Source organism: Salvelinus alpinus, chromosome 23 (genome assembly GCF_045679555.1).
Source record: "Salvelinus alpinus chromosome 23, SLU_Salpinus.1, whole genome shotgun sequence".
Taxonomy (NCBI): domain Eukaryota; kingdom Metazoa; phylum Chordata; class Actinopteri; order Salmoniformes; family Salmonidae; genus Salvelinus; species Salvelinus alpinus.
In genome coordinates, this window is record NC_092108.1 from 19,329,712 (window position 1) to 19,352,866 (window position 23,155).

Below are 23,155 nucleotides of genomic sequence, written 5' to 3' on the forward strand. Positions count from 1 at the left end.
TCTCACAGTTGAAGTGTACCCATGATAAAAATTACAGACCTCTACATGCTTTGTAAGTAGGAAAACCTGCAAAATCGGCAGTGTATCAAATACTTGTTCTCCCCACTGTATAATACAATTAAAGGTAGATTTAATGTATTTAATTCTCGCCATTCCTGCAGGCAAGACTAACATGGGGGGAAGTGCAGAGCCCACTGTTATCAGGATTAGGAACCTGATGGAAGAAATACATGGCAAAGACTGGCAGAAGTATCTGGGTAAGATCAACTGCTGAACACTCTTGTTATAAATGTGCTCTTTTCACCTTATGTAGCCCCGCCCACTTGACCCAGTTCTTGATTGAATGCTTTTGTCTTTCAAACAAGCAAAACCAAACAAGTAAAACCATTGTTACGGTGCCTTCAGAAAGTATTCACACCGCTTGACTTTTTCCCCATTTTGTTGTTATTACAAAGTGGGATTATCAAAATTGTCATTTTTTGGTCAACAATCTACACAAAATACTCTTGTCATGAAAAATAATAAGAATATATCTTGATTAGATAAGTATTCAACACCCTGATTAAATACATGTTAGAATCACCTTTGGCAGTGATGACAGCTGTGAGACTTTCTGGGTAAGTCTTTCCACACCGGGATTGTGCAAAATTTGCCCATTATTCTTTTCAAAATTCTTCAAGCTCTGTCAAATTGGTTGTTGTTCATTGCTAGACAACTATTTTCAGGTCTTGCCATAGACTTTCAAGCAGATTTAAGTCAAAACTGTAACTCGACCAAAACTAAGTCGAACGTTCACTGTCTTCTTGGTAAGCAACTCCAGTGTAGATTTGGGCTTGGGTTTTAGGTTATTGTCCTGCTGAAAGCTGAATTCATCTCCCAGTGTCTACTGGAAAGCAGACGGAACCACATTTTCCTCTAGGATTTTTCCAGCGTTTAGCTCCATGGTTTGTTTTTTTAATCCTGAAAAACACCCCAGGCCTTAACGATTACAAGCATACCCATCACATGATGCAGCCACCACTATGCTTGAAAATATGGAGAGTGGTACTCAGTAATGTGTTGTTTTGGATTTTCCCTAAACATAACACTTTGCTTTCAGGACAGAAAGTGAATTGCTTTGCCACATTTTTTGCACTATTACTTTAATGCCTTGTTGCAAACAGGATGCATGTTTTGGAATATTTTTTAACCTGGACAGGCTTCCTTTTCACTTTGTCAGTTAAATTAGTGTTGTGGAGTAACTACAATGTTGTTAATCCATCCTCAATTTTCTCCTATCACAGCCATTAAACTCTCTAACTCCCATGGTGAAATCCCTAAGCAATTTCCTGCCTCTTCAGCAACTGAATTAGGAAGGACACCTTTTGTCTTTGTAGTGACTGGGTGTATTTATACATCATCCAAAGTGAAATGAATAACTTCACCGTGCTTTAAGGTCGATGTCCGCGCCCCCGCTGAAATATAATTAGCATATTAAAAACATCCCCATAAAAATCTGTCAGTTTAAGATAGTTATCTGCATTGCATGCGTCTCAATCCACCGCATCCGCCTATGTCACACTTCCACATCTGCGATGAAAGGTGACAGAGAAAGAGTGTGTTTGTCAGACCATGAGTCATCCCAAAAATCGGTCTTCTCACAAAATCTGTATCGTGACCGCTCTCTTGAACGATGGGACTCTCACGAACACGATGGTGTTCTCCGTGTTCGCCTTCAAGCTACTCGTCTGAAGTCGGTACAGCCAATTTGCTAACTTCTGTCTGTATTGTAATATGAGCAAAGGTGAGACTCTCACAAACGTATCGGTTGTTTTGCTCTAAGACACCCACAGGCCTCACAAGACTTGTCTTAAAGTCCCCTGGTACCAGTTGAATGGAAATACAGTGCCTTCGGAAATTATTCAAACAGCTTAATTTTTTCCATATTTTGTTACAGCCTTATTCTTAAATGAATTACATATTTTTTTCAGCAGTCTACAATACCCCATAATGACGAAGCGAAAACAGGTTTTTAGATTTTTTTGAAAATGTATAAAAAAAGAAAAAAGAAATACCTTTACATAAGTATTCAGACCCTTTGCTATGAGACTCGAAATTAAGCTCAGGTGCATCCTGTTTCCATTGATCATCATTGACTGGTGTCAACCTGTGGTATATTCGATTGATTGGACATGATTTGGAAAGGCACACACCTGTCTAATATAAGGTCCAGTGGTGGAAAAACAACCTAATTGTCATACTTGAGTAAAAGTAAAGATACCTTAATAGAAAATGACTCAAGTAAAAGTGAAAGTCACCCAGTAAAATCCTACTTGAGTAAAAGTTAAGTATTTTTTTTAAAAATATGCTTAAGTATCAAAAGTAAATGTAATTGCTAAAATATACTTAAGTATCAAAATCATTTCAAATTACTTATATTAAGCAAACCAGACGGCACGTTTTTCTTGTTTTTTTCATTTACAGATAATCAGGGGCACACCAACACTCAGACATGATTTACAAACAAAGCATTTGTGTTTAGTGTGTCTGCTAGATCAGAGGCTGTAGGGTTGACCAGGGATGTTCTCTTTAAGTGTCTGAATTAGACCATTTTCCTGTCCACCTAAGTATTCAAAATGTAACGTGTACTTTTGGGTGTCAGGGAAAATGTATGGAGTAAAAAGTACATTATTTTCTTTAGTAATGTAGTGGAGTAAAAGTGAAAGTTGTCAGAGATATAAATAGTAAAATAAAATACAGATACCCCCCAAAGAACTACTTAAGTAGTACTTTAAAGTATTTTTACTTAAGTACTTTACACCACTGATAAGGTACTACAGTTAGTTGACAGTGCATGTCAGAGCAAAAACCAAACCATGAGGTTGAAGGAATTGTCCGTAGAGCTCCGAGACAGGACTGTGTCGAGGCACAGATCTGGGGAAGGGTACCAAAAAATGTTACCAAGAACACAGTGGCCTCAATCATTCTTAAATGGAAGACGTTTGGAACCACCAAGACTCTCCCTAGATCTGGCCGCCTGGCCAAACTGAGCAATCGGGGGAGAAGGGCCTTAGTCAGGGAGGTGACCAAGGGCCTTAGTCAGGGAGGTGACCAAGGGCCGTAGTCAGGGAGGTGACCAAGGGCCGTAGTCAGGGAGGTGACCAAGGGCCTTAGTCAGGGAGGTGACCAAGAACCAGATGGTCACTTTGACAGAGCTCCAGAGTTCCTCTGTGGATATGGAAGGACAACCATCTCTGCAGTACTCCACCAATCAGGCCTTTATAGTAGAGTGGCCAGTCGGAAGCCACTCCTCAGTAAAAGGCACATGACAGCCTGCTTGGAGTTTGCCAAAAGACCACATTTAAAAAAATGTAATTTCATTTATTAAGTAGGCAAGTCAGTTAAGAACAAATTCTTATTTACAATGTCGACCTACCGGGGAACAGTGGGTTAACTGCCTTGTTCAGGGGCAGAACCACAGATTTTTACCTTGTCAGCTCGGGGATTCGATCCAGCAACCTTTCAGTTACTGGCCCAACGCTCCAACGAGTAGGCTACCTGCCGCCCCTAGATAAATACTCTCAGACCATGAGATACATTCTCTTTGAACTCTTTGGCCTGAATGCCAAGCGTCACGTCGGGAGGAAACCTGGCACCATCCCTTCAGTCAAGCATGGTGGTGGCAGCATCATGCTGTGGGGATGTTTTTCAGCGGCAGAGACTGAGAGACTTGTCAGGATCGAGGGAAAGATGAACGGAGCAATGTACAGAGAGATCCTTGATGAAATCCTGCTCCAGAGCGCTCAGGACCTCAGACTGGGGCAAAGGTTCACCTTCCAACAGGACAACAACAAGTCTCTGAATGTCCTTGAGTGGCCCAGCCAGAGCTCAGACTTGAACCCGATCAAACATCTCTGGAGAGACCTGAAAATAGCTGTGTAGCAACACTCCCCATCCAACCTGACAGGGCTTGAGAGGATCTGCAGAGAAGAATGGGAGAAACTCGCCAAATACAGGTGTGCCAAGCTTGCTTTGTCATTATCGGGTATTGTGTATAGATTGGTAAGGACAAAAAAACAATAATACATTTTAGAATAAGGCTGTAATGTGGAAAAAGTCAAGGGGTCTTTATACTTAACGAATGCAATGTAAACTCAGCAAAAAATAAACTTCCCTTTTTCAGGACCCTGTCTTTCAATGATAATTCGTAAAAATCCAAGTAACTTCACAGATCTTCATTGTAAATGGTTTAAACACTGTTTCCCATGCTTGTTCAATGAACCATAAACAATTAATGAACAGGCACCTGTGGAACGGTCGTTAAGACACTAGCAGCTTACAGACGGTAGGCAATTAAAGTCACAGTTATGAAAACTTAGGACACTAAAGAGGCCTTTCTACTGACTCTGCAAAAGAAAGATGCCCAGGGTCCCTGCTCGTCTCCGTGAACGTGCCTTGGGCATGCTGCAAGGAGGCATGAGGAGTGCAGATGTGGCCAGGGCAATAGATTGCAATTTCCATACTGTGAGACGCCTAAGACAGCGCTACAGGGAGGACGGACAGCTGATCGTCCTCGCAGTGGCAGACCACGTGTAACAACACCTGCACAGGATCGGTACATCTGAACATCACACCTGTGGGACAGGTACAGGATGGCAACAACAACTGCCCGAGTTACACCAGGAACGCACAATCCCTCCATCAGTGCTCACACTGTCCGCAATAGGCTGAGAGAGGCTGGACTGAGGGCTTGTAGGCCTGTTGTAAGGCAGGTCCTCACCAGACATCACCGGCAACAACGTCGCCTATGGGCACAAACCCACCGTCGCTGGACCAGACAGGACTGGCAAGAAGTGCTCTTCACTGATGAGTCGCGGTTTTGTCTCACCAGGGGTGATGGTCGGATTCACGTTTATCGTCGAAGGAATGAGCGTTACACCGAGGCCTGTACTCTGGAGAGGGATCGATTTGGAGGTGGAGGGTCCGTCATGGTCTGGGGCGGTGTGTCACAGCATCATAGCACTGAACTTGTCATTGCAGGTAATCTTAACGCTATGCATTACAGGGAAGACATCCTCCTCCCTCATGTGGTACCCTTCCTGCAGGCTCATCCTGACATGACCCTCCAGCATGACAATGCCACCAACCATACTGCTTGTTCTGTGTGTGATTTCCTGCAAGACAGGAATGTCAGTGTTCTGCCATTGCCAGCGAAGAGCCTGGATGTCAATCCCATTGAGCACGTCTGGGACCTGTTGGATCAGAGGGCCAGGGCCATTCCCCCCAGAAATGTCCGGGAACTTGCAGGTGCCTTGGTGGAAGAGTGGGGTAACATCTCACAGCAAGAACTGGCAAATCTGGTGCAGTCCATGAGGAGGAGATGCACTGCAGTACTTAATGCAGCTGGTGGCCACACCAGATACTGACTGTTACTTTTGATTTTGATCCCCCCTTTGTTCAGGGACACATTATTCAATTTCTGTTAGTCACATGTCTCTGGAACTTGTTCAGTTTAAGTCTCAGTTGTTGAATCTTGTTATGTTCATACAAATATTTACACATGTTAAGTTTGCTGAAAATAAACGCAGTTGACAGTGAGAGGATGTTTATTTCTTTGCTGAGTGTATATATATATGGAGTGCCGAAACAAGAGGTTAAATAAAGGTAAAAAAATATAAAAGTTACCTGATCTTTCTTATATCTCTCACATATACACCACCGGTCAAAAGTTTGGGGTCACTTAGAAATGTCCATGTTTTTGTCCGTTAAAATAACAGCAAATTGATCAGAAATACAGTGTAGACATGGTTAATGTTGTTAATGACTATTGTAGCTGGAAACGGCTGATTTTTAATGGAATATCTACAGAGGCGTACAAATGCCCATTATCAGCAACCATCACTCCTTTGTTCCAATGGCACGTTGTTAGCTAATTATTATTATGATATATTTTTTTGATTGAACCTTTATTTAACTAGGCAAGTCAGTTAAGTACATAATCTTATTTACAATGACGGCCTACACCGGCCAAACTCAGACGACGCAGGGCCAATTGTGCACCGCCCTATGAGACTCCCAATCACGGCACGTCTGGGACCTGTTGTGATACAGTCTGGATTCGAACTAAGTTGTCTGTAGTGACGCCTCTAGCTGAGATGCAGTGCCTTAGACCACTGCGCCAATTGGGAGCCCAAGAGCCTAATCCAAGCTTATCATTTTAAAAGGCTAATTGATCAGTAGAAAACCCTTTTGCAATTATGTTAGCACAGCTGAAAACTGTGTCCTGATTAAAGAAGCAATAAAGCGGACCTTTCGACTAGTTGAGTATCTGGAGCATCAGCATTTGTGGGTTCGATTACAGGCTCAAAATGGCTAGAAACAAAGAACTTTCTTCTGAAACTCGTCAGTCTATTCTTGTTCTGAGAAATGAAGGCTATTTAGTGAGTTAGTGAGGGAGATATAAGTCTCCAACTTCAGTGATTTTTGCAATTCGTTAGAGTCATTGGCAGCAGACAACTGGAAGGAAAGGCGGCCAAAGGAAGTGTTGGCTTTGGGGATGACTAGCGAAATATACCTGCTAGAGCGCCTGCTATGGATGGATGTTGCTTTGGTGACCAGTGAGCTAAGGCGGAGCTTTACCTAGAAAAGACTTATAGATGACCTGGAGCCAGTGGGTTTGGCGACGAATATGTAGCGAGGACCAGCCAACGAGAGCATACAGGTCGCAGTGTTGGGTAGTATATTGGGCTTTGGTGACAAAACGGATGGCACTGTGATAGACTGCATCCAATTTGCTGAGTAGAGTGTTGGAGGCTATTTTGTAAATTACATCGCCGAAGTCGAGGATCGGTAGGATAGTCACTTTTACGAGGGTATGTTTGGCAGCATGAGTGAAGGAGGCTTTGTTGCGAAATAGGAAGCAAATTCTAGATTTAACTTTGGATTGGAAATACTTAATGTGAGTCTGGAAGGAGAGTTTACAGTCTAGCCAGACACCTAGGTATTTATCGTTGTCCGCATATTCAGAACCGTCCAGAGTAGTGATGCTAGTCGGGCGGGCGGGTGCGGGCAGCGATCGGTTGAAGTTCATGCAGTTAGTTTTACTAGCATTTAAGAGCAGTTTGAGGCCACGGAAGGAGTGTTCTATGGCGTTGAAGCTCGTTTGGAGGTTTGCTAACACAGTGTCCATAGAAGGGCTGTATACCGAATGGCGTCATCTGCGTATTGGTGGATCAAAGAATCACCCGCAGCAAGAGCGACATCATTGATATATACAGAGAAAAGAGTTGGCCCGAGAATTGATCCCTGTGGCACCCCCATAGAGACTGCCAGAGGTCTGGACAACAGGCCCTCCGATTTGACACACTGAACTGTATCTGAGAAGTAGTTAGTCAACCAGGCGAGGCAGTCATTTGAAAAACCAAGGCTGTTGAGTCTGCCGATAAGAATACGGTGATTGACAGAGTCGAAAGTCTTGGCCAGGTCGATGAAGACGGTTTCACAGTACTGTCTTTTATCGATGGCGGTTATGATATCGTTTAGGACCTTGAGCGTGGCTGAGGTGCACCCGTGACCAGCTTGGAAGCCAGATTGCATAGCAGAGAAGGGACGATGGGATTCAAAATGGTCGGTGATCTGTTTTGTTCACTTGGCTTTCGAAGACTTTAGAAAGGCAGGGCAGGATGGATATAGGTCTGTAACAGTTTGGGTCTAGAATGAATCCCCCTTTGAAGAGGGGAGGTGACCACGGCCGCTTTCCAATCTTTAGGAATCTCAGTTGCTGCGGGGGGTGCAGAGCTGTTGGCCGGGGTTGGGGTAGCCAGGTGGAAGGCATGGCCAGCCGTAGAGAAATGCTTATTGAAATTCTCGATTATCTTTATATACTTGATTGATACTTGATGTGGAATAGAGTTCCATGTAGTCATGGCTCTATTTAGTACTGTGCACCTTCCATAGTCTGTTCTGGACTTGGGGACTGTGAAGAGACCTCTTGTGGCATGTCTTGTGGGGTATGCATGGGTGTCCGAGCTGTGTGCCAGTAGTTCAAACAGACAGCTCGGTGCATTCAACATGTCAATACCTCTCATAAATTCAAGCAGTGAGGAAGTCACTCTCTCCTCCACTTGAGCCAGGAGAGATTGACATGCATATTATTAATATTAGCTCTCTGTGTACTTCCAAGGGCCAGCCGTGCTCCCCTGTTCTGAACCAATTGCAATTTTCCAAAGTCCTTTTCTGTGTCACCTGACCACACGACTGAACAGTAGTCTAGGTGCGTCAAAACTAGGGCCTGTAGGACCTGCCTTGTTGACAGTGCTGTCAAGTTGGTAGAGCAGCATCTTATCATGGAAAAACTCCCCATTTTAGCTATTGTTGTATCAATCTGTTTTGACAATGACCGTTTAAAATCAAGGGTAACTCCAAGGAGTTTAGTCACCTGAACTTGCTCGATTTCCACATTATTCATTATGAGATGTAGTTTAGGGTTTAGTGAATGATTTGTCCCAAATACAATGCTTTTAGATTTATAAATATTTAGGACTAACTTATGCCTTGCCACCCACTCTGAAACTAACTGCAACTCTTTGTTAAGTGTTGCAGTCATTTCAGTCGCTGTAGTAGCTGACGTGTATAGTGTTGAGTCATCCACATACATAGACACTTTCCTCAAAGCCAGTGGCAATTCATTAGTAAAGATTGAAAAAAGTAATGGGCCTTGGGGAATTCCTGATTCTACCTGGATTATGTTTGAGAGGCTTGCGTTAAAAAACCCCTCTGTGTTATGTTAGACAGGTAACTCTTTATCCACAATATAACAGGGGGTGTAAAGCCATAACACATCAGTTTTGCCAGCAGCAGACTATGATCGATAATGTCAAAGGCCGCACTGAAGTCTAACAAAACAGCCCCACATGCTTTTTATCATCAATTTCTTTCAGCCAATCATCAGTCATTTGTGTAAGTGCTGTGCTTGTTGAATGTCTTTCTCTATAAGCATGCTGAAAGTTTGTTGTCAATTGTGTATAGCTACGTTTGCTAGCTAGTTAGCAGGAAAATCTCCTCAACAAACTGCACTTTCAATTTAGGTGTCTACAATCTCATTATGTTCAATCTGTAGATCGATGTGCCTCACAGAGTGGAGTCTGTCATTCACATCGGCACCATACAATGCACCCTGGACCGAAGAGACAGACAAATAGGAGAAATGTGTTTGACCCTCTGTTAAATTACAAATTTCTCGAGGTAGGAATATGATCAGTGGCTCATTTGAGCGAAGACAACCTCCCGAGTTATGGCATCGGCCAGTATTAAAATTTGACATGATGAGAGATGTTTTTGTGATCTAAAAGTTGTATTCCTATTAACTTCCAGTGTAGTGAGAGCAACTTTTCATAATGCTACATCATACAGGCCGAATTTCTGCCTGCTTGAAATAACTCAGATGCACATGAAAACATGAAAAGGCCCAGGGAATCGATAGAACACCACTCAGAGATGCACAAAAAACAATATAACATTCAAAATGGGGGAATGTTTCCTTTATGACACTGCTCAGACAAACTCTGAGCCAGGAGTAAAATCCTCTCATAAAAGTTTATCTCATCTGGTAATCTCGACAGTTTGAGGTACTGAAAAGATAGTGATGATGCTCAATGACATTGTTGCAAATAATGGGGAATAACCAATTGCGATGAGGCATTGCCAGCTGTGAACTCTATAGCATGCTTCAGACAACCACAGTGACTGTCACTGTAAATCAAATGTTGAAATGGTAAAACGTTTGATAACTATAATTTTCGCCTGACACAATAACTTTGCCTACTCTTAATTTTTGCCTAATATGTTTGCATGCATAACGTTATTAACCAATGCTGACATTTTGAATGAAGTGGTAGGCATTACACTGAATCATACAGTATTATACCGGTTGAAAGTGGAATTTTGATGATATTCCCATTATATCAAAACACTTGTTACTCCTGTTCAATAACTTTTTAAATAGCTTTTGCATGCGCTCTAAAGGGATAACGTGAAATAACATGATATAGGTTAATGAAAAAATTTGATTATTTATTAGCTTAGTGGTTATACGTATTTAGACATATGTGAATTAGGCCTCATGTAAAATCATTGTCAAAAGCGCAAGAGATACTGTTGCATGTAGGTCTACATTATTTATGGGTTGATCATATAGAAATATCAAAACATTATTTTAACAACTCCAAAGCAATTGCCTGTTTGTGGTGCGGGAACCACTGACTCTCTGCCTTTTTCTATAATCAAGACACCTGCTGGTTAGTCTGAACAGCTCATGAGATCTCTTAAATATCTGTCGACTAGGTGGAACTCTTATGATAATTTTTTACCCATAAGAGTAGGAGTAAAATGTCTTTATTCTCAGCACATACGACCGATTTTGTACTCTGAGACACTTTGTGGAAACGGGTCCAGGTTCGGATGTTTTTAGGACGTTCTCAGGACGTTCAGTGTATTAGTTGTCAGGATGTTACCTGATGGTCCCAGAGAAAGGTTCCCCCGAAAAAATAAGCTGACCACCTAAATTATTCAAATACTGACCTATATTGTATGTTCAAAACTATTGGGAAATTATATAATTTTATACTAATACAATTGCTCAGAGAAAGAGTTTTTTAATTTTTTTTATTTTAATTTTAAATTTTACCCTGTTTTCTCCCCAATTCCGTGGTATCCAATTGTTAGTAGTTACTATCTTGTCTCATCGCTACATGCGTCCTCCGAGCCATGCGTCCTCCGAAACACAACCCAACCAAGCCGCACTGCTTCTTAACACAGCGCGCATCCAACCCGGAAGCCAACCGCACCAATGTGTCGGAGGAAACACCGTGCACCTTGCGACCTGGTCAGCGTGCACTGCGCCCGGCCCGCCACAGGAGTCGCTAATGCACGATGAGACAAGGATATCCCTACCGGCCAAACCCTCCCTAACCTGGACGACGCTAGGCCAATTGTGCGTCGCCCCATGGACCTCCCGGTCGCGGCCGGCTGCGACAGAGCCTGGGCTCGAACCCAGAGTCTCTGGTAGAGAAAGAGATTTTGAGGACAAACAAATTACTTTTTAAACAAAAGGGTAGGGGTCAAAATTATTGACACCACTAAAGATTCTTATTAATAAAGTAGTCAAAAGTTTAGTATTAGGTCCCATATTCCTAGCACGCAATGACTACATCAAGCTTGTGACTCTACAAACTTGTTGGATGCATTTGCAGTTAGTTTTGGTTGTTTCAGATTATTTTGTGCCCAATTGAAATGAATGGTAAATAATGTAAAGTGTCATTTTGGAGTCACTTTTATTAGGAACATATTATATTCTTATTTATAAACACTTCTACATTCATGTGAATGCCACAATGATTATGGATAATCGTGAATAAATTGTGTATAATGCTGAGTGAGAAAGTTACAGAGATTCAAAGATCATACCCCCAAGACATGCTAACAAGGGAGTTTAGCATGTCTTTGGGGTATGATCTTTGACCCTCTAACTTTCTCACTCATCATTATTCAGGATTCATTCAGGATTATCTGTAATACACTCACTATTGAAAGGAAAGAAGAGGGCGCTCAACCAATGTGTGTCGAGGTTCGACCCAAAAATGTAATCATCATTGCAAAGGAAAAGGCACAACACTCGCTTACCATTAGCACAACTTCCTCCAGCTAGACCAGACGAAGGTACTTAATGTTGGAACCAAAGCACAGAGAGACAATCTGTCTGCACATTTTAATTCACGGGCAATAAAGATACAACACCTAGGTGTTATTTTCTATTCTGAATTCAATTTCAAATCACACTAGGAATGTGACCAAAATAGCTTTTTACCGCCTGAGGAACATTGCAAAGGTGTGGACGTTTCTCTCTCAGGCTGATACAGAGAGACTAATCCATGCCTTTATTACAAGCTGGCTTGACTACTGTAATGCTCTCCTGTCTGGTCTACCCAAGAAACCCATTGGTCAACTGCAAAACATACAGAATGCTGCAGCATGGGTACTGACCAAGACCAGACGGAGAGCACATTTTACACCGGTTTTAAGAGTACATTTTAAGATTCTTCAATTGGTTTTTAAATCAATCCACGATATATGTCAAACATGCTTTTAAGTTATGTACCCTGTAGGTCCCTCAGGTTCTCTGGCCGTTTATCTATCCCAAAGCCTACCAGGAGGCGTGGAGAGGTAGCCTTTAATTATTATGCCCCCAGCCTCTGGAATAGCCTGCCAGAGAACCTGAGGGGGGGGCTGAAACTGTGGACTTATTTAAAAGTTTTTAGCTTTTCTTTTCCTTAGGGTGCTTTTCAGTGATTCAGTTTGTATTGTTCTTGTTTTGTTTTTACCCTCTAATGTTTGTTGTGTTGTAAATATGTAATTATCTATTGCATTATTTTTTTTTTAAATGGCGCACTTTGTGTTGCATTTCATGTCTGAAATTTGCCTTATAAATAAAGCTCGATTTTATTATTTGAGCGAGGTTAAAAGATCAAACGTTTCGGCCTACAATGGCTTTCATCAGTCGTTATTGCTCATCTTTATCAAAGGTTAATAATTTTGGATACCATTGTATCTGTGCAAGCACACCCTACTTCCATTACACATCACCGCTTGTTACTGTTGCCGAGTCCATCAAGGCCCTGATTGGTGAACCACTGATCCATTCAGAGCTCTTTGTCTGTTGGCAAGGTTAGGGACAGCCACGCACACAGTGCTTTTAACATAGTGTTTTCAACTGACATAATTTACATACATGATTACATTGTGAATGTTAATTTATGCACTATTATTATTCAACATGTCTTCACCTGGGATTTGAACTCACAACTTCTTGGTTCACGGCATTCAGATCTTCCTGCTACACCTGTTTTGCTACACTTTTGCACTTCAAAGTAAATCTGAGCTCTGTTAAAAATACTACTTGTGAAAAGCTTTTCAATTTATCATAGTGATTCAGGAGTAACATTAAAACAGAGTAATATACCCCACCAACATAATACATAATATTCAGAAAAGCCTCAAATTGTTCAATGATTAGAGAATAGTCAGATTAACTGATTTAGCAATGCGGATGGCACTCTTTTGCTGCAGAAATGTGTTCTAGGTAATAAATGTGTATGTGACTTCTGAGAATGCTACAGACCCAGTGGTTCCGCAGAAACATCAGTGTACTCCAAATCCAGAGGCTGTGAGTTAAAATCCCAAGTGGGGTCATATTGAAAAGTCAGTACATTAAAAGTGATCATGTCAAATGTAATAATTTTGTAATTAACTTTTGTACACTATTTTTGCTGAACAGCGTCCCGCTTACCTTAACCCCCCCCATCCCATGTCATTATTTTACTTATAAAACAAATGTTCTGGAAACATCTTGAAAAGGTCCAGACATAGTCCTCAGTGACGTCCTGGTAACTTACAGGGAACTAGACAAAGGTCCTCTAGAGAACGTTTCCTTAGTACCATCACGCAACGTCCTAATGACTAGTCAAGTTACTGTCCTGAGAACGTCCTAAAAAAAGTCCTGACACCTCAGAATCCCCTTTGGTCGCCAATAACATTTACACATCCTCAAATTTTACTTGGTGATATGGTGCTGCTACTGATTGACAACATAAAGAGACAATACAGACAGTGGAGTTTAAACAAAGTTTGCATACATTATATACAACTAGTGATTATACGCAACTCAGTGATGTCCTGGTAACTTACAGGGAACTAGGCAATGGTCCCCAAGAGAACGTTCCCTTGGGACCATCATGCAATGTCCTAATGATTAGTCAAATTAATGTCCTGAGAATGCCCCAAAAAGACCTGACATGGTCTTCAGTGACATCCTGGTAACTTACAGGGAACTAGACAAAAGTCTTCCAGAGAATGTTCCCTTGTAACCATCATTTGACATCCTGAGGACTGGTACAGAGTGTCCTGAGAACGTTCAAAAACGTCCTTTTTTATTTTAATAAAACATTTTTTACCCCTTTTTCTCCCCAATTTTCATGGTATCCAATTGGTAGTTACAGTCTTGTCTCATCACTGCAACTCCCGTACGGACTCAGGAGAGGCGAAGGTCAACCAAGCCGCACTGCTTCTTGACACAATGCCCACTTGACCCGGAAGCCAGCCGCACCAATGTGTCGGGGGAAACACCGTACACCTGGCGACCGTGTCAGCATGCACTGTCTGCCAGTCTGCCACAGGAGTCGCTAGTGCGCGATGGGACAAGGACATCGACATCCCTGCGGCCAAACCCTCCCCTAACACTGACGACGCTGGGCAAATTGTGCGCTGCCCCATGGGTCTCCCAGTTGCGCCAGGATGCGACAGAGCCTGGACTCAAACCCAGAATCCCGTGTGGCACAGCCAGCACTGTGATGCAGCCTTAGTCCACTGCGCCACTTGGGAGGCCCCTATAAAAATGTCCTTGATGACATGTCTGGAACATAACCCTCTTGGGGACCATGACACAACGTCCCGGTGTAAGCAAACTAGGACATGCATGGAACATGCTTGTGTGGTCGTTGAATGTCATGAGAAGAACGTTCTGTCAGAGCCAAACAGGGTTGTTCCCTAAGGGTCATTCAAAGACCTTATTGTGACATTCTATCGAAAGGAAACCAGGACCTGTACTGGATGTCACCTTGTGTTTTCTGAATATCCTGAATATAATGTCCTATTGGAACCTCCTGGGGATCTTTTTGTAATATTCCCTAATGGTCATGCCACAACCTTAAGTAAAGTTCCATCTGTAACAAGCCATGACCTGTCTGCAATGTCCCCTTGTGGTCATTGAATGTCTCAAGGACAACGTCTTGTCAGAACCAAATAGGAACCTATTTGTAACGTTCCCTAGTGGACTTATTATAACGTTATTCTGCTGTCACGTTCCTGACCTGTTTTCCTTTGTCTTGTATTTATTTAGTTGGTCAGGGCGTGAGTTGGGTGGGTTTGTCTATGTGTGATTTTCTATGTTGGGATTTTGTGTTCGGCCTGGTGTGATTCTCAATCAGAGGCAGCTGTCAATCGTTGTCCCTGATTGAGAATCATACTAAGGCAGCCGGAGTTTCACGTGTGTTTTGTGGGTGTTTGTTTCCGTGTTAGTGTTTTCACCACACGGTACTGTATAGGTTTCTGCACTTCGTTTATTTGTTTTTGTAATTCAGTGTTCAGTTTTCGTTATAATAAATCATTATGAACACTAACCACTCTGCGTGTTGGTCCGATCCGTCTCGCCTCTCCTCGTCCGAGGAGGAGGAGGAATATGAAAGCCGTTACATCTGCGACCAAACCGGGACCTGTACTGAGCGTCCATTTATGGTCCCAAGGTTAATTTAATGTTTTAATGTTCCTAGAACATTCTCAGAATGGATGGGATAACAGTGGGATAACTTCTCTCTGAATACCTAAAAGGGACCTCATGGGAACATGGCCAAATGTCCTTAGGACGTCCCCTGTTTGCTGGGTGCAATGTAGTCGGGCAGGAACTCAACCAATGTGAATACTTAAACTCAAGGAGAAATTTAAAAAAAGATCAGCACACAGGAAATAAGAGGTGAAGGACACGTGTCGTAGATATCATAAGCTGTCTGTCGCTTTTCTTTCAGATATTTATGTTTTCGGTGTGGGGGCAGAAATGAACGAGGAGGAAATCAACAAGTTGGTGTCGAAGAAGAGTTCAGAAAAGCATTTCTACAAACTAAGGGATGACACCAAACTGACATCCTTGTTCAAGATGATTATAGGTCAGTGTAGGATTGCATGGGTGTTCATGTAGTGTGTACAAATTTAATTAGTGCACATTGTTGTACATGATCATAGGTGTGTTTTTTCTCTCTCTGCTTCTCTATAGATGAGAGTAACAGTGTAAAACTGTGTGGTCTATCCTGGGACCGCGATGGTGATGATTCCACTTCATCCAAACGGCAAGAATACCCTTGGGTAGTCACAATCTCTGTCTTGGTGAGTCAATTAACAACAAATAGATCTTATAGAAACATTTTACATGAAAGAGGAACTACTATGTAGCTACTGTGTAGGCATGCTACAGTATTTATCTATTTCTCCTTCTTCCATTCAGGTCGGAAATGAGCATAGCTCTTGCATGGGTGCCCTTGTTACACCTAGATTTGTCCTTACAGCTGCTCACTGTTTCAGGGAGAAGCAGATAGATATGATTAAAGTGAAGGTCTCTGACCAGGAAGGTACTGTGCTTCTCTGAACTTCTCTGGGCAATGTGTACAATGTACAATTCAATAATGGTGCCGGAGGGGAGGGCTGCCGTTTTACAGGCTCCTAACCAACTGTGCTATTTTTTATTTATTTTTTCGCATTGCTGTAAACTCATTTTGTACACAATGTTGTTGCTACCATCTCTTATGACCGAAAAGAGCTTCTGGACATCAGTACAGCGGTTACTCTCCTCAAAATGGACAAATATTTTTTCTTTAATGAGTCCGACGCGGAGGATATACTGCTTTGTCGAGACAAGGACCAAATCCCCGTCATCAGTGTGAAGAAAAGACAGAGAAAAAGGGGGAGGAGGGCGGGGTGCCTTGTAAGAATTTGCAGACGAGTAGGTAAACCACCACTACCCTCTGAATTTATTGGACAACGTGCAATCATTGGAAAACAAACTGGACGATCTACCATTGACTATCCTACCAACGGGACATTAAAAACTGTAATATCTTATGTTTCACTGATACTTGGCTGAACGACGATGCGGATAATATAGAGCTGGCTGCCTTCTCTGTGTTTCGGCAGGACAGAGCAGCTACGTCTGGTAAGGCGATGGGGGCGGGACTGTAAGTTTCTGTTGGTCAGTAACTGCTGGTGCGCGATGTCTAATATTAAAAAAGTCTTGAGGTATTGCTTGCCTGAGGTAGAATACCTCATGATAAGCTGTAGACCACACTATCTACCAAGAGAGTTTATATTATATTATATTATATTATTCGTAGCTGTCTATTTACCACCACAACCGATGCTGGCACTAAGACCACACTCAACGAGCTGTATAAGGCCATAAGCAGACAAGAAAATGCTCATCCAGAAGCGGCGCTCCTAGTGGCCGGGGACTTTAATGCAGGCAAACTTAAATCCGTTTTACCAGCATATCACATGTGCAACCAGAGGAAGAAAAACTCTAGACCACCTTTATTCCACACACAGAGATGCATACAAAGCTTTCCCTCGCCCTCTATTTGGCAAATCTGACCATAATTATATCCTCCTGATTCCTGCTTACAAGCAAAAACTAAAGCAGGAAGTACCAGTGACTCGCTCAATACGGAAGTTGTCAGATGCTACGCTACAGGACTGTTTTTTTAGCGCAGGCTGGAATATGTTCCGGGATTCATCCATTGGGATTGAAGAGTATACCACCTCAGTCACCGGCTTCATCAATAAGTGCATTGACGACGTTGTCCCCACAGTGATCATATGTACATTTCCCAACCAGAAGCCATGGATTGCAGGCAACATTTGCACTGAGCTAAAGGCTAGAGCTGCCGCTTCCGGACGCTTATAAGAAAGCCTGCTATGCTGTCAGGTGAACCATCAAACAGGGCAAGCGTCAGTAAAGGATTGAGATTGAATGGCTTTGACGCTCGTCGGATGTGGCAGGGCTTGAGAACTATTACGGACTACAAAGGAAAACCCAGCCGCGAGCTTCCCAGTGACGCAAGCCTACCAGACGAGCTAAATGCCTTTTATGCTTGCTTCGAGGCAAGCAACACTGAAGCATGCATGAGAGCACCAGCTGTTCCGGACGACTGTGGGATCACGCTCTCCGTAGCCGATGTGAGCAAGACCCCATACACAGGTTAACATTCACAAAGCTGCGGTGCCAGATGGATTACCTGGCCGTGTACTCAAAGCATGCGCGGACCAACTGGCAATTGTCTAAACTGATATTTTCAACCTCTCCCTGGCCGCGTCTGTAATACCTACATGTTTCAAACAGACCATCGTCCCTGTACCCAAGAAAGCGAAGGTAACCTGCCTAAATTATTACCGCCCGCGAAGCACTCACGTCTGTAGTGCTTTGAATGGCTGGTCATGGCTCACATCAACACCATCATGCCAGGAACCCTAGACCCACTCCCAAGTCGCATACCGCACCAACAGATCCACAGATGACACAATCTCAATCGCACTCCACACTGCCCTTTCCCACCTGGACAAAAGGAACACCTATGTGAGAATTATTTTCATTGACTACAGCTCAGTGTTCAACACCATAGTGCCCACAAAGCTTATCACTAAGCTAAGGACCCTGGGACTAAACACCTCCCTCTGCAACTGGATCCTGGACTTCCTGACAGGCCTGACAGGGGGTAAGGGTAGGCAACAACACATCTGCCACGCTGATCCTCAACACTGGGGCCCCTCAGTGGTGCGTGCTTAGTCCCCTCCTGTACTCCCTGTTCACCCACGACTGCGTGCCCAAGCATGACTCCAACACCATCATTAAGTTTGCTGTCGACACAACAGTGGTAGGCCTGATCACCGACAACAACGAGACAGTCTATAGGGAGGAGGTCAGAGACCTGGTGCCAGGACAACAACCTCTCTCTCAATGTGAGCAAGACAAAGGAGCTGATTGTGGACCCATAATCGACGGGCTATAGGGGAGCGGGTCGAGAGTTTCAAGGTCCTTGGTGTCCACATCACCAACAAACTATCATGGTCCAAACACACCAAGACAGTTGTAAAGAGGGCACAACAACACCTTTCCCCCCTCAGAAGACTGAAAAGATTTGGCATGGGTCCCCAGACCCTCAAAAAGTTCTACAGCTGCACCATCGAGAGCATCCTGACCGGTTGCATCACCGCCTGTTATGGCAACTGCTCGGCATCTGACAGTAAGGTGTAACAGAGGGTAGTGCGTATGACCCAGTACATCACTGGGCAAAGTTTCCTGACATTCAGGACCTACTGTATATACTAGGCGGTGTCAGAGGAAGGCCCCAAAAATTGTCAAAGACTCCAGTCACCCAAATCATAGACATTTCTCAATGCTACCGCACGGCAAGCGGTACCAGAGCGCCAAGTCTAGGACCAAAAGGCTCTTTAACAGCTTTTACCCCCAAGCCAGAAGACTGCTGAGCAACTAATCAAATGGCCACCCGGACTATTTACATTGATCCCCTCCCCCCTCCTCAATTTGTTTTTACACTGCTGCTACTCTCTGTTTATTATCTATGCATAGTCACTTTACAAATTACCTCGACTAACCTGTAACCCCACATATTGACTCGGTACCGGTACCCCCTGTATATAGCCTCGTTATTGTTATGTACATTTCTTGTGTTACTTTTTGATTGAATAGATTTGTAAAAAATATTTTGTAACTCTATTTCTTGAACTGCACTGTTGGTTAAGGGCTTGTAAGTAAGTATTTCACGGTAAGTTTTACACCTGTTGTATTCCGCGCATGTGACAAATAAAATTTGATTTGATTTGATAATTCATTGTAATGCATTTGTTAAATTCAAATAAGATCATATTTGTCTGTTGATTCAGATATGACGTTGGAGCAGAAACCTATAATTCATCCAGAATATGATGTCTTTAAGAAGAAGGACAAAGGGGTTTCAGAGTTTTATGACTACGATGTGGCACTCTTGAAGTTGAATAGTGATGTCAAAGAGTCTAAATATATCAGGTAAGTCAGGACATGGCAAGCCCAAAATATGGCATGGTTTATGAGGACAGAGGACAACTCTGAGAAATGTAGCTGTATTTTGCAGGCCCATCTGTATTCCTTGTACTGAATCCTCCATCCGTGCGTCAGGTCTCCATACATCAACAACCTGTAAGGCGCAAGGTGAGTGACATCATTTATCTAATGAATGTAAGTGTGTCATAACTACCCAAACATAAGCACACAAAATATGAGCAGAAACGATTTCTAGCGCCAATTATCAATAAGCAGAGGGTGCGCAACCATATTGAACCATCCGTCCCCCAGGACACCTCTTAACCTTTTTTTAATTTTTTTATAAATAGATTAATTCGTATAAATACAAATCTGTTTTCACATCAATACATGGGGTTCATTATTAGGATACTTAACATGATTTACATATTTAATAGTGTCAATGGACAACTTGTTGACCTGCTTCTTCTTTTTATTTCTGTTTTTAGTTGTTTAAACAATGTTTGAGGGGCCAAAAAATATTTTTGTCTTCCAAATCTTATTGTTTACAATGCATATTATTGTCCACCATAGATCTTTAGTACGCCTCTTTCCCATAGCCAAACAACCATAGTATAACATTCTGCGCATGTGTTTCTTTACGCACACATTTTTTTACATAGCTCCTGCTCACCCTCCCCCCCACTTCTTGTTTCTCATTTTACTCGCACTGTTTTTAACCCTTCCTATCATCTTTAAATTATTGGGGGTCTTGATTTTTGACCAATGACTAGTCATCAGCATTGGCATGCAAAAGCAGGCTCACATATTCAGATTAGGGACGGATCGAAATTTACTTGGGGCAGGGGTGGTCCAAAATAGGGGAGGATTGTCTAACTTTTGTTTTTACTTTGGGAAGGGTTGTGTGATGTTTTTTATTGGGCACATGGGACGATATTGCGTTTTTTCCCTGGTTTACGTTACCTCTTTTGCCGGTTTTATTACTATATAATTTCTTCCATCCTATCCAAATTTCTCGATCCAACATTAATAATAACATTGATTGGATATTCTCTGAACTCTTTGGCCTGAATTCCAAGTGTCACGTCTGGAGGAAACCTGGCACCATCCCTACGGTGAAGCATGGTGGTGGGGATGTTTTTCAGCGGCAGGGACTGGGAGACTAGTCAGGATCGAGGGAAAGGTGAATGGAACAAAGTACAGAGAAATCCTTGATGAAATCCTGCTCCAGAGCGCTCAGACTTCAGACTGGGGTTAAGGTTCACCTCCCAACAGGACAACAGCCCTGAGCACACATCCAAGACAACGCAGGAGTGGCTTTAGGACAATCAATCAAATGTATTTATAAAGCCCTACTTACATCAGCTGATGTCACAAAGTGCTGTACAGAAACCCAGCCTAAAACCCCAAACCGCAAGCAATGCAGGTGTAGAAGCACGGTGGCTAGGAAAAACTCCCTAGAAAGGCCATAACCTAGGAAGAAACCTAGAGACTAATCAGGCTATGAGGGGTGGCCAGTCCTCTTCTGGCTGTGCTGGGTGGAGATTATAACAGAACATGGCCAAGATGTTCAAATGTTCATAGATGACCAGCAGGGTCAAATAATAATAATCACAGTGGTTGTCGAGGGTGCAACAGGTAAGCACCTCAGGAGTAAATGTCAGTTGGCTTTTCATAGCCGATCATTCAAAGTATCTCTACCGCTCCTGCTGTCTCTAGAGAGTTGAAAATAGCAGGTCTGGGACAGGTAGCACGTCCGGTGAACAGGTCAGGGTACCATAGCCGCAGGCAGAACAGTTGAAACTGGAGCAGCAGCATGGCCAGGTGGACTGGGGACAGCAAGGAGTCATCAGGCCAGGTAGTCCTGAGGCATGGTCCTAGGGCTCAGGTCCTCCGGGAGAAAGAAAGAAAGAGGGAAAAAAAGAGAAAGAGAGAGAGCATACTTAAATTCACACAGGACACCGGATAAGACAGGAGAAATACTCCAGATATAACAGACTGACCCTAGCCCCCCGACACATAAACTACTGCAGCATAAATACTGGAGGCTGAGACAGGAGGGGTCGGGAGACACTGTCCCGGGAGACCCTGTCCAGGGGTATCGTCGGACAGGGCCAAACAGGCAGGATATAACCCCACCCACTTTGCCAAAGCACAGTCCCCACACCACTAGAGGGATATCTTCAACCACCAACTTACCACCCTGAGACAAGGCTGAGTATAGCCCTGTTGAGTTTCCTCTGTGCTCTTTTCCTCTCCTCAGTGTTGGGGGCTCCTTAATCCTTCTTTGGGTTGTGTGCCCTGTTACTCTGCATTTTTCTTACATAACAACCTAAACTAGCCTACATGCAGGATTTGTACTTTCTAATATAATCCGTTACAGTTACCAGTTACCTGACACACATTCTAATCAGTAACTTTTGGATTACCCAAACTAGTAATGTAATCTGATTAGTTTCAGTTACCCTTGGATTACTTTCCCCTAAAGAGGCATTAGAAGAACACAAAAAGGATCCATCAAACGCATTTGCTGTGTCATCATAGTGGTTTCAAGTGGAACAAACTTAAAAGTGCACCTTTTTTTAACACTGAATTGAATGTCATTGAGAAAACAAAGGTTGCATAATGTATTTTTTCCGCAAAAATCCTTTCTGAATTTAAAAGTAATCCAAGAAGTAATCATATACTTTTTCAAAACTATCTGTAATCTGATTAAAATATTTTTGCTGGTAACGTAACAATTACAGTTACAGGTTTTTTTGTAAACAGATTACATTACTCCCCAACAATACCTACATGTAGCCAAGCCCTGTCTGCAAATTGCATTGGGGCAGAACAATCTGCGATTTAACATTAAATAACATACAATTGTTAGTTTGCTTCTCAGTGACCAAGCAACACTGCACTATTTGATGGACAGCACACCATTGAAATTCGCCAGAGTAGCCTACTGTTCCACCTCTGTGCAATATGTCAATCATGTTGTTTATTATCAACAAAGGTCGTTTATAGTTAGAACAGACTAAGAAATTTGTACAACATGTCAAAGTTTTTACAGCAGACAAAGAGATCATTGCCATGGGAGATGAGGGGAACAGAAAAGAGGGATCAGCATCTATAAAATTGTGTCCATAAAGCAGCACATGCTCAGAAAGTACGGTTGTTTAGCTATCGTTATTAATATTCAATGTGCATTTACTGTAGTATGCTATCTAATGGTAGTTGATCTTTCTTTGCCCAGAGGAATTCCTATTGAATCAGAATTCTGTACCTGCCAGATTCATGTCTGAGTGGAAGGGTCAGATGTACGAGAAGGATGTTCAAATCAAATTGAAAGAAAAGGTGAGAATGTTTGTGTGAAAACCGTCTCGCCAGCAGATTCAAACAGATTTTTCGAATTTTGCTTTGAGATGGCCATGAGCAGGCTGGAATTCAATCAAACATGCCATAGCAATGTTTATGCAGTGTCTAGGCTTACACACTTTC

General features: G+C 42.7%; 1 protein-coding gene across 2 annotated transcripts in view; it reads left to right on the plus strand.

The window, feature by feature from the left end:
- Nucleotides 1-23,155, plus strand: part of LOC139550444 (complement factor B-like) — a 37,724-nt gene that overhangs the window by 12,458 nt on the left and 2,111 nt on the right. For both annotated transcript variants that reach the window (XM_071361348.1, XM_071361349.1), the window contains exons 9-15: nt 162-257; nt 15,612-15,749; nt 15,857-15,966; nt 16,085-16,208; nt 19,534-19,675; nt 19,761-19,837; nt 22,911-23,011. In XM_071361348.1, coding sequence (XP_071217449.1) covers nt 162-257; nt 15,612-15,749; nt 15,857-15,966; nt 16,085-16,208; nt 19,534-19,675; nt 19,761-19,837; nt 22,911-23,011 — 788 coding nt within the window. The remainder of the gene's footprint in view (nt 1-161; nt 258-15,611; nt 15,750-15,856; nt 15,967-16,084; nt 16,209-19,533; nt 19,676-19,760; nt 19,838-22,910; nt 23,012-23,155) is intronic.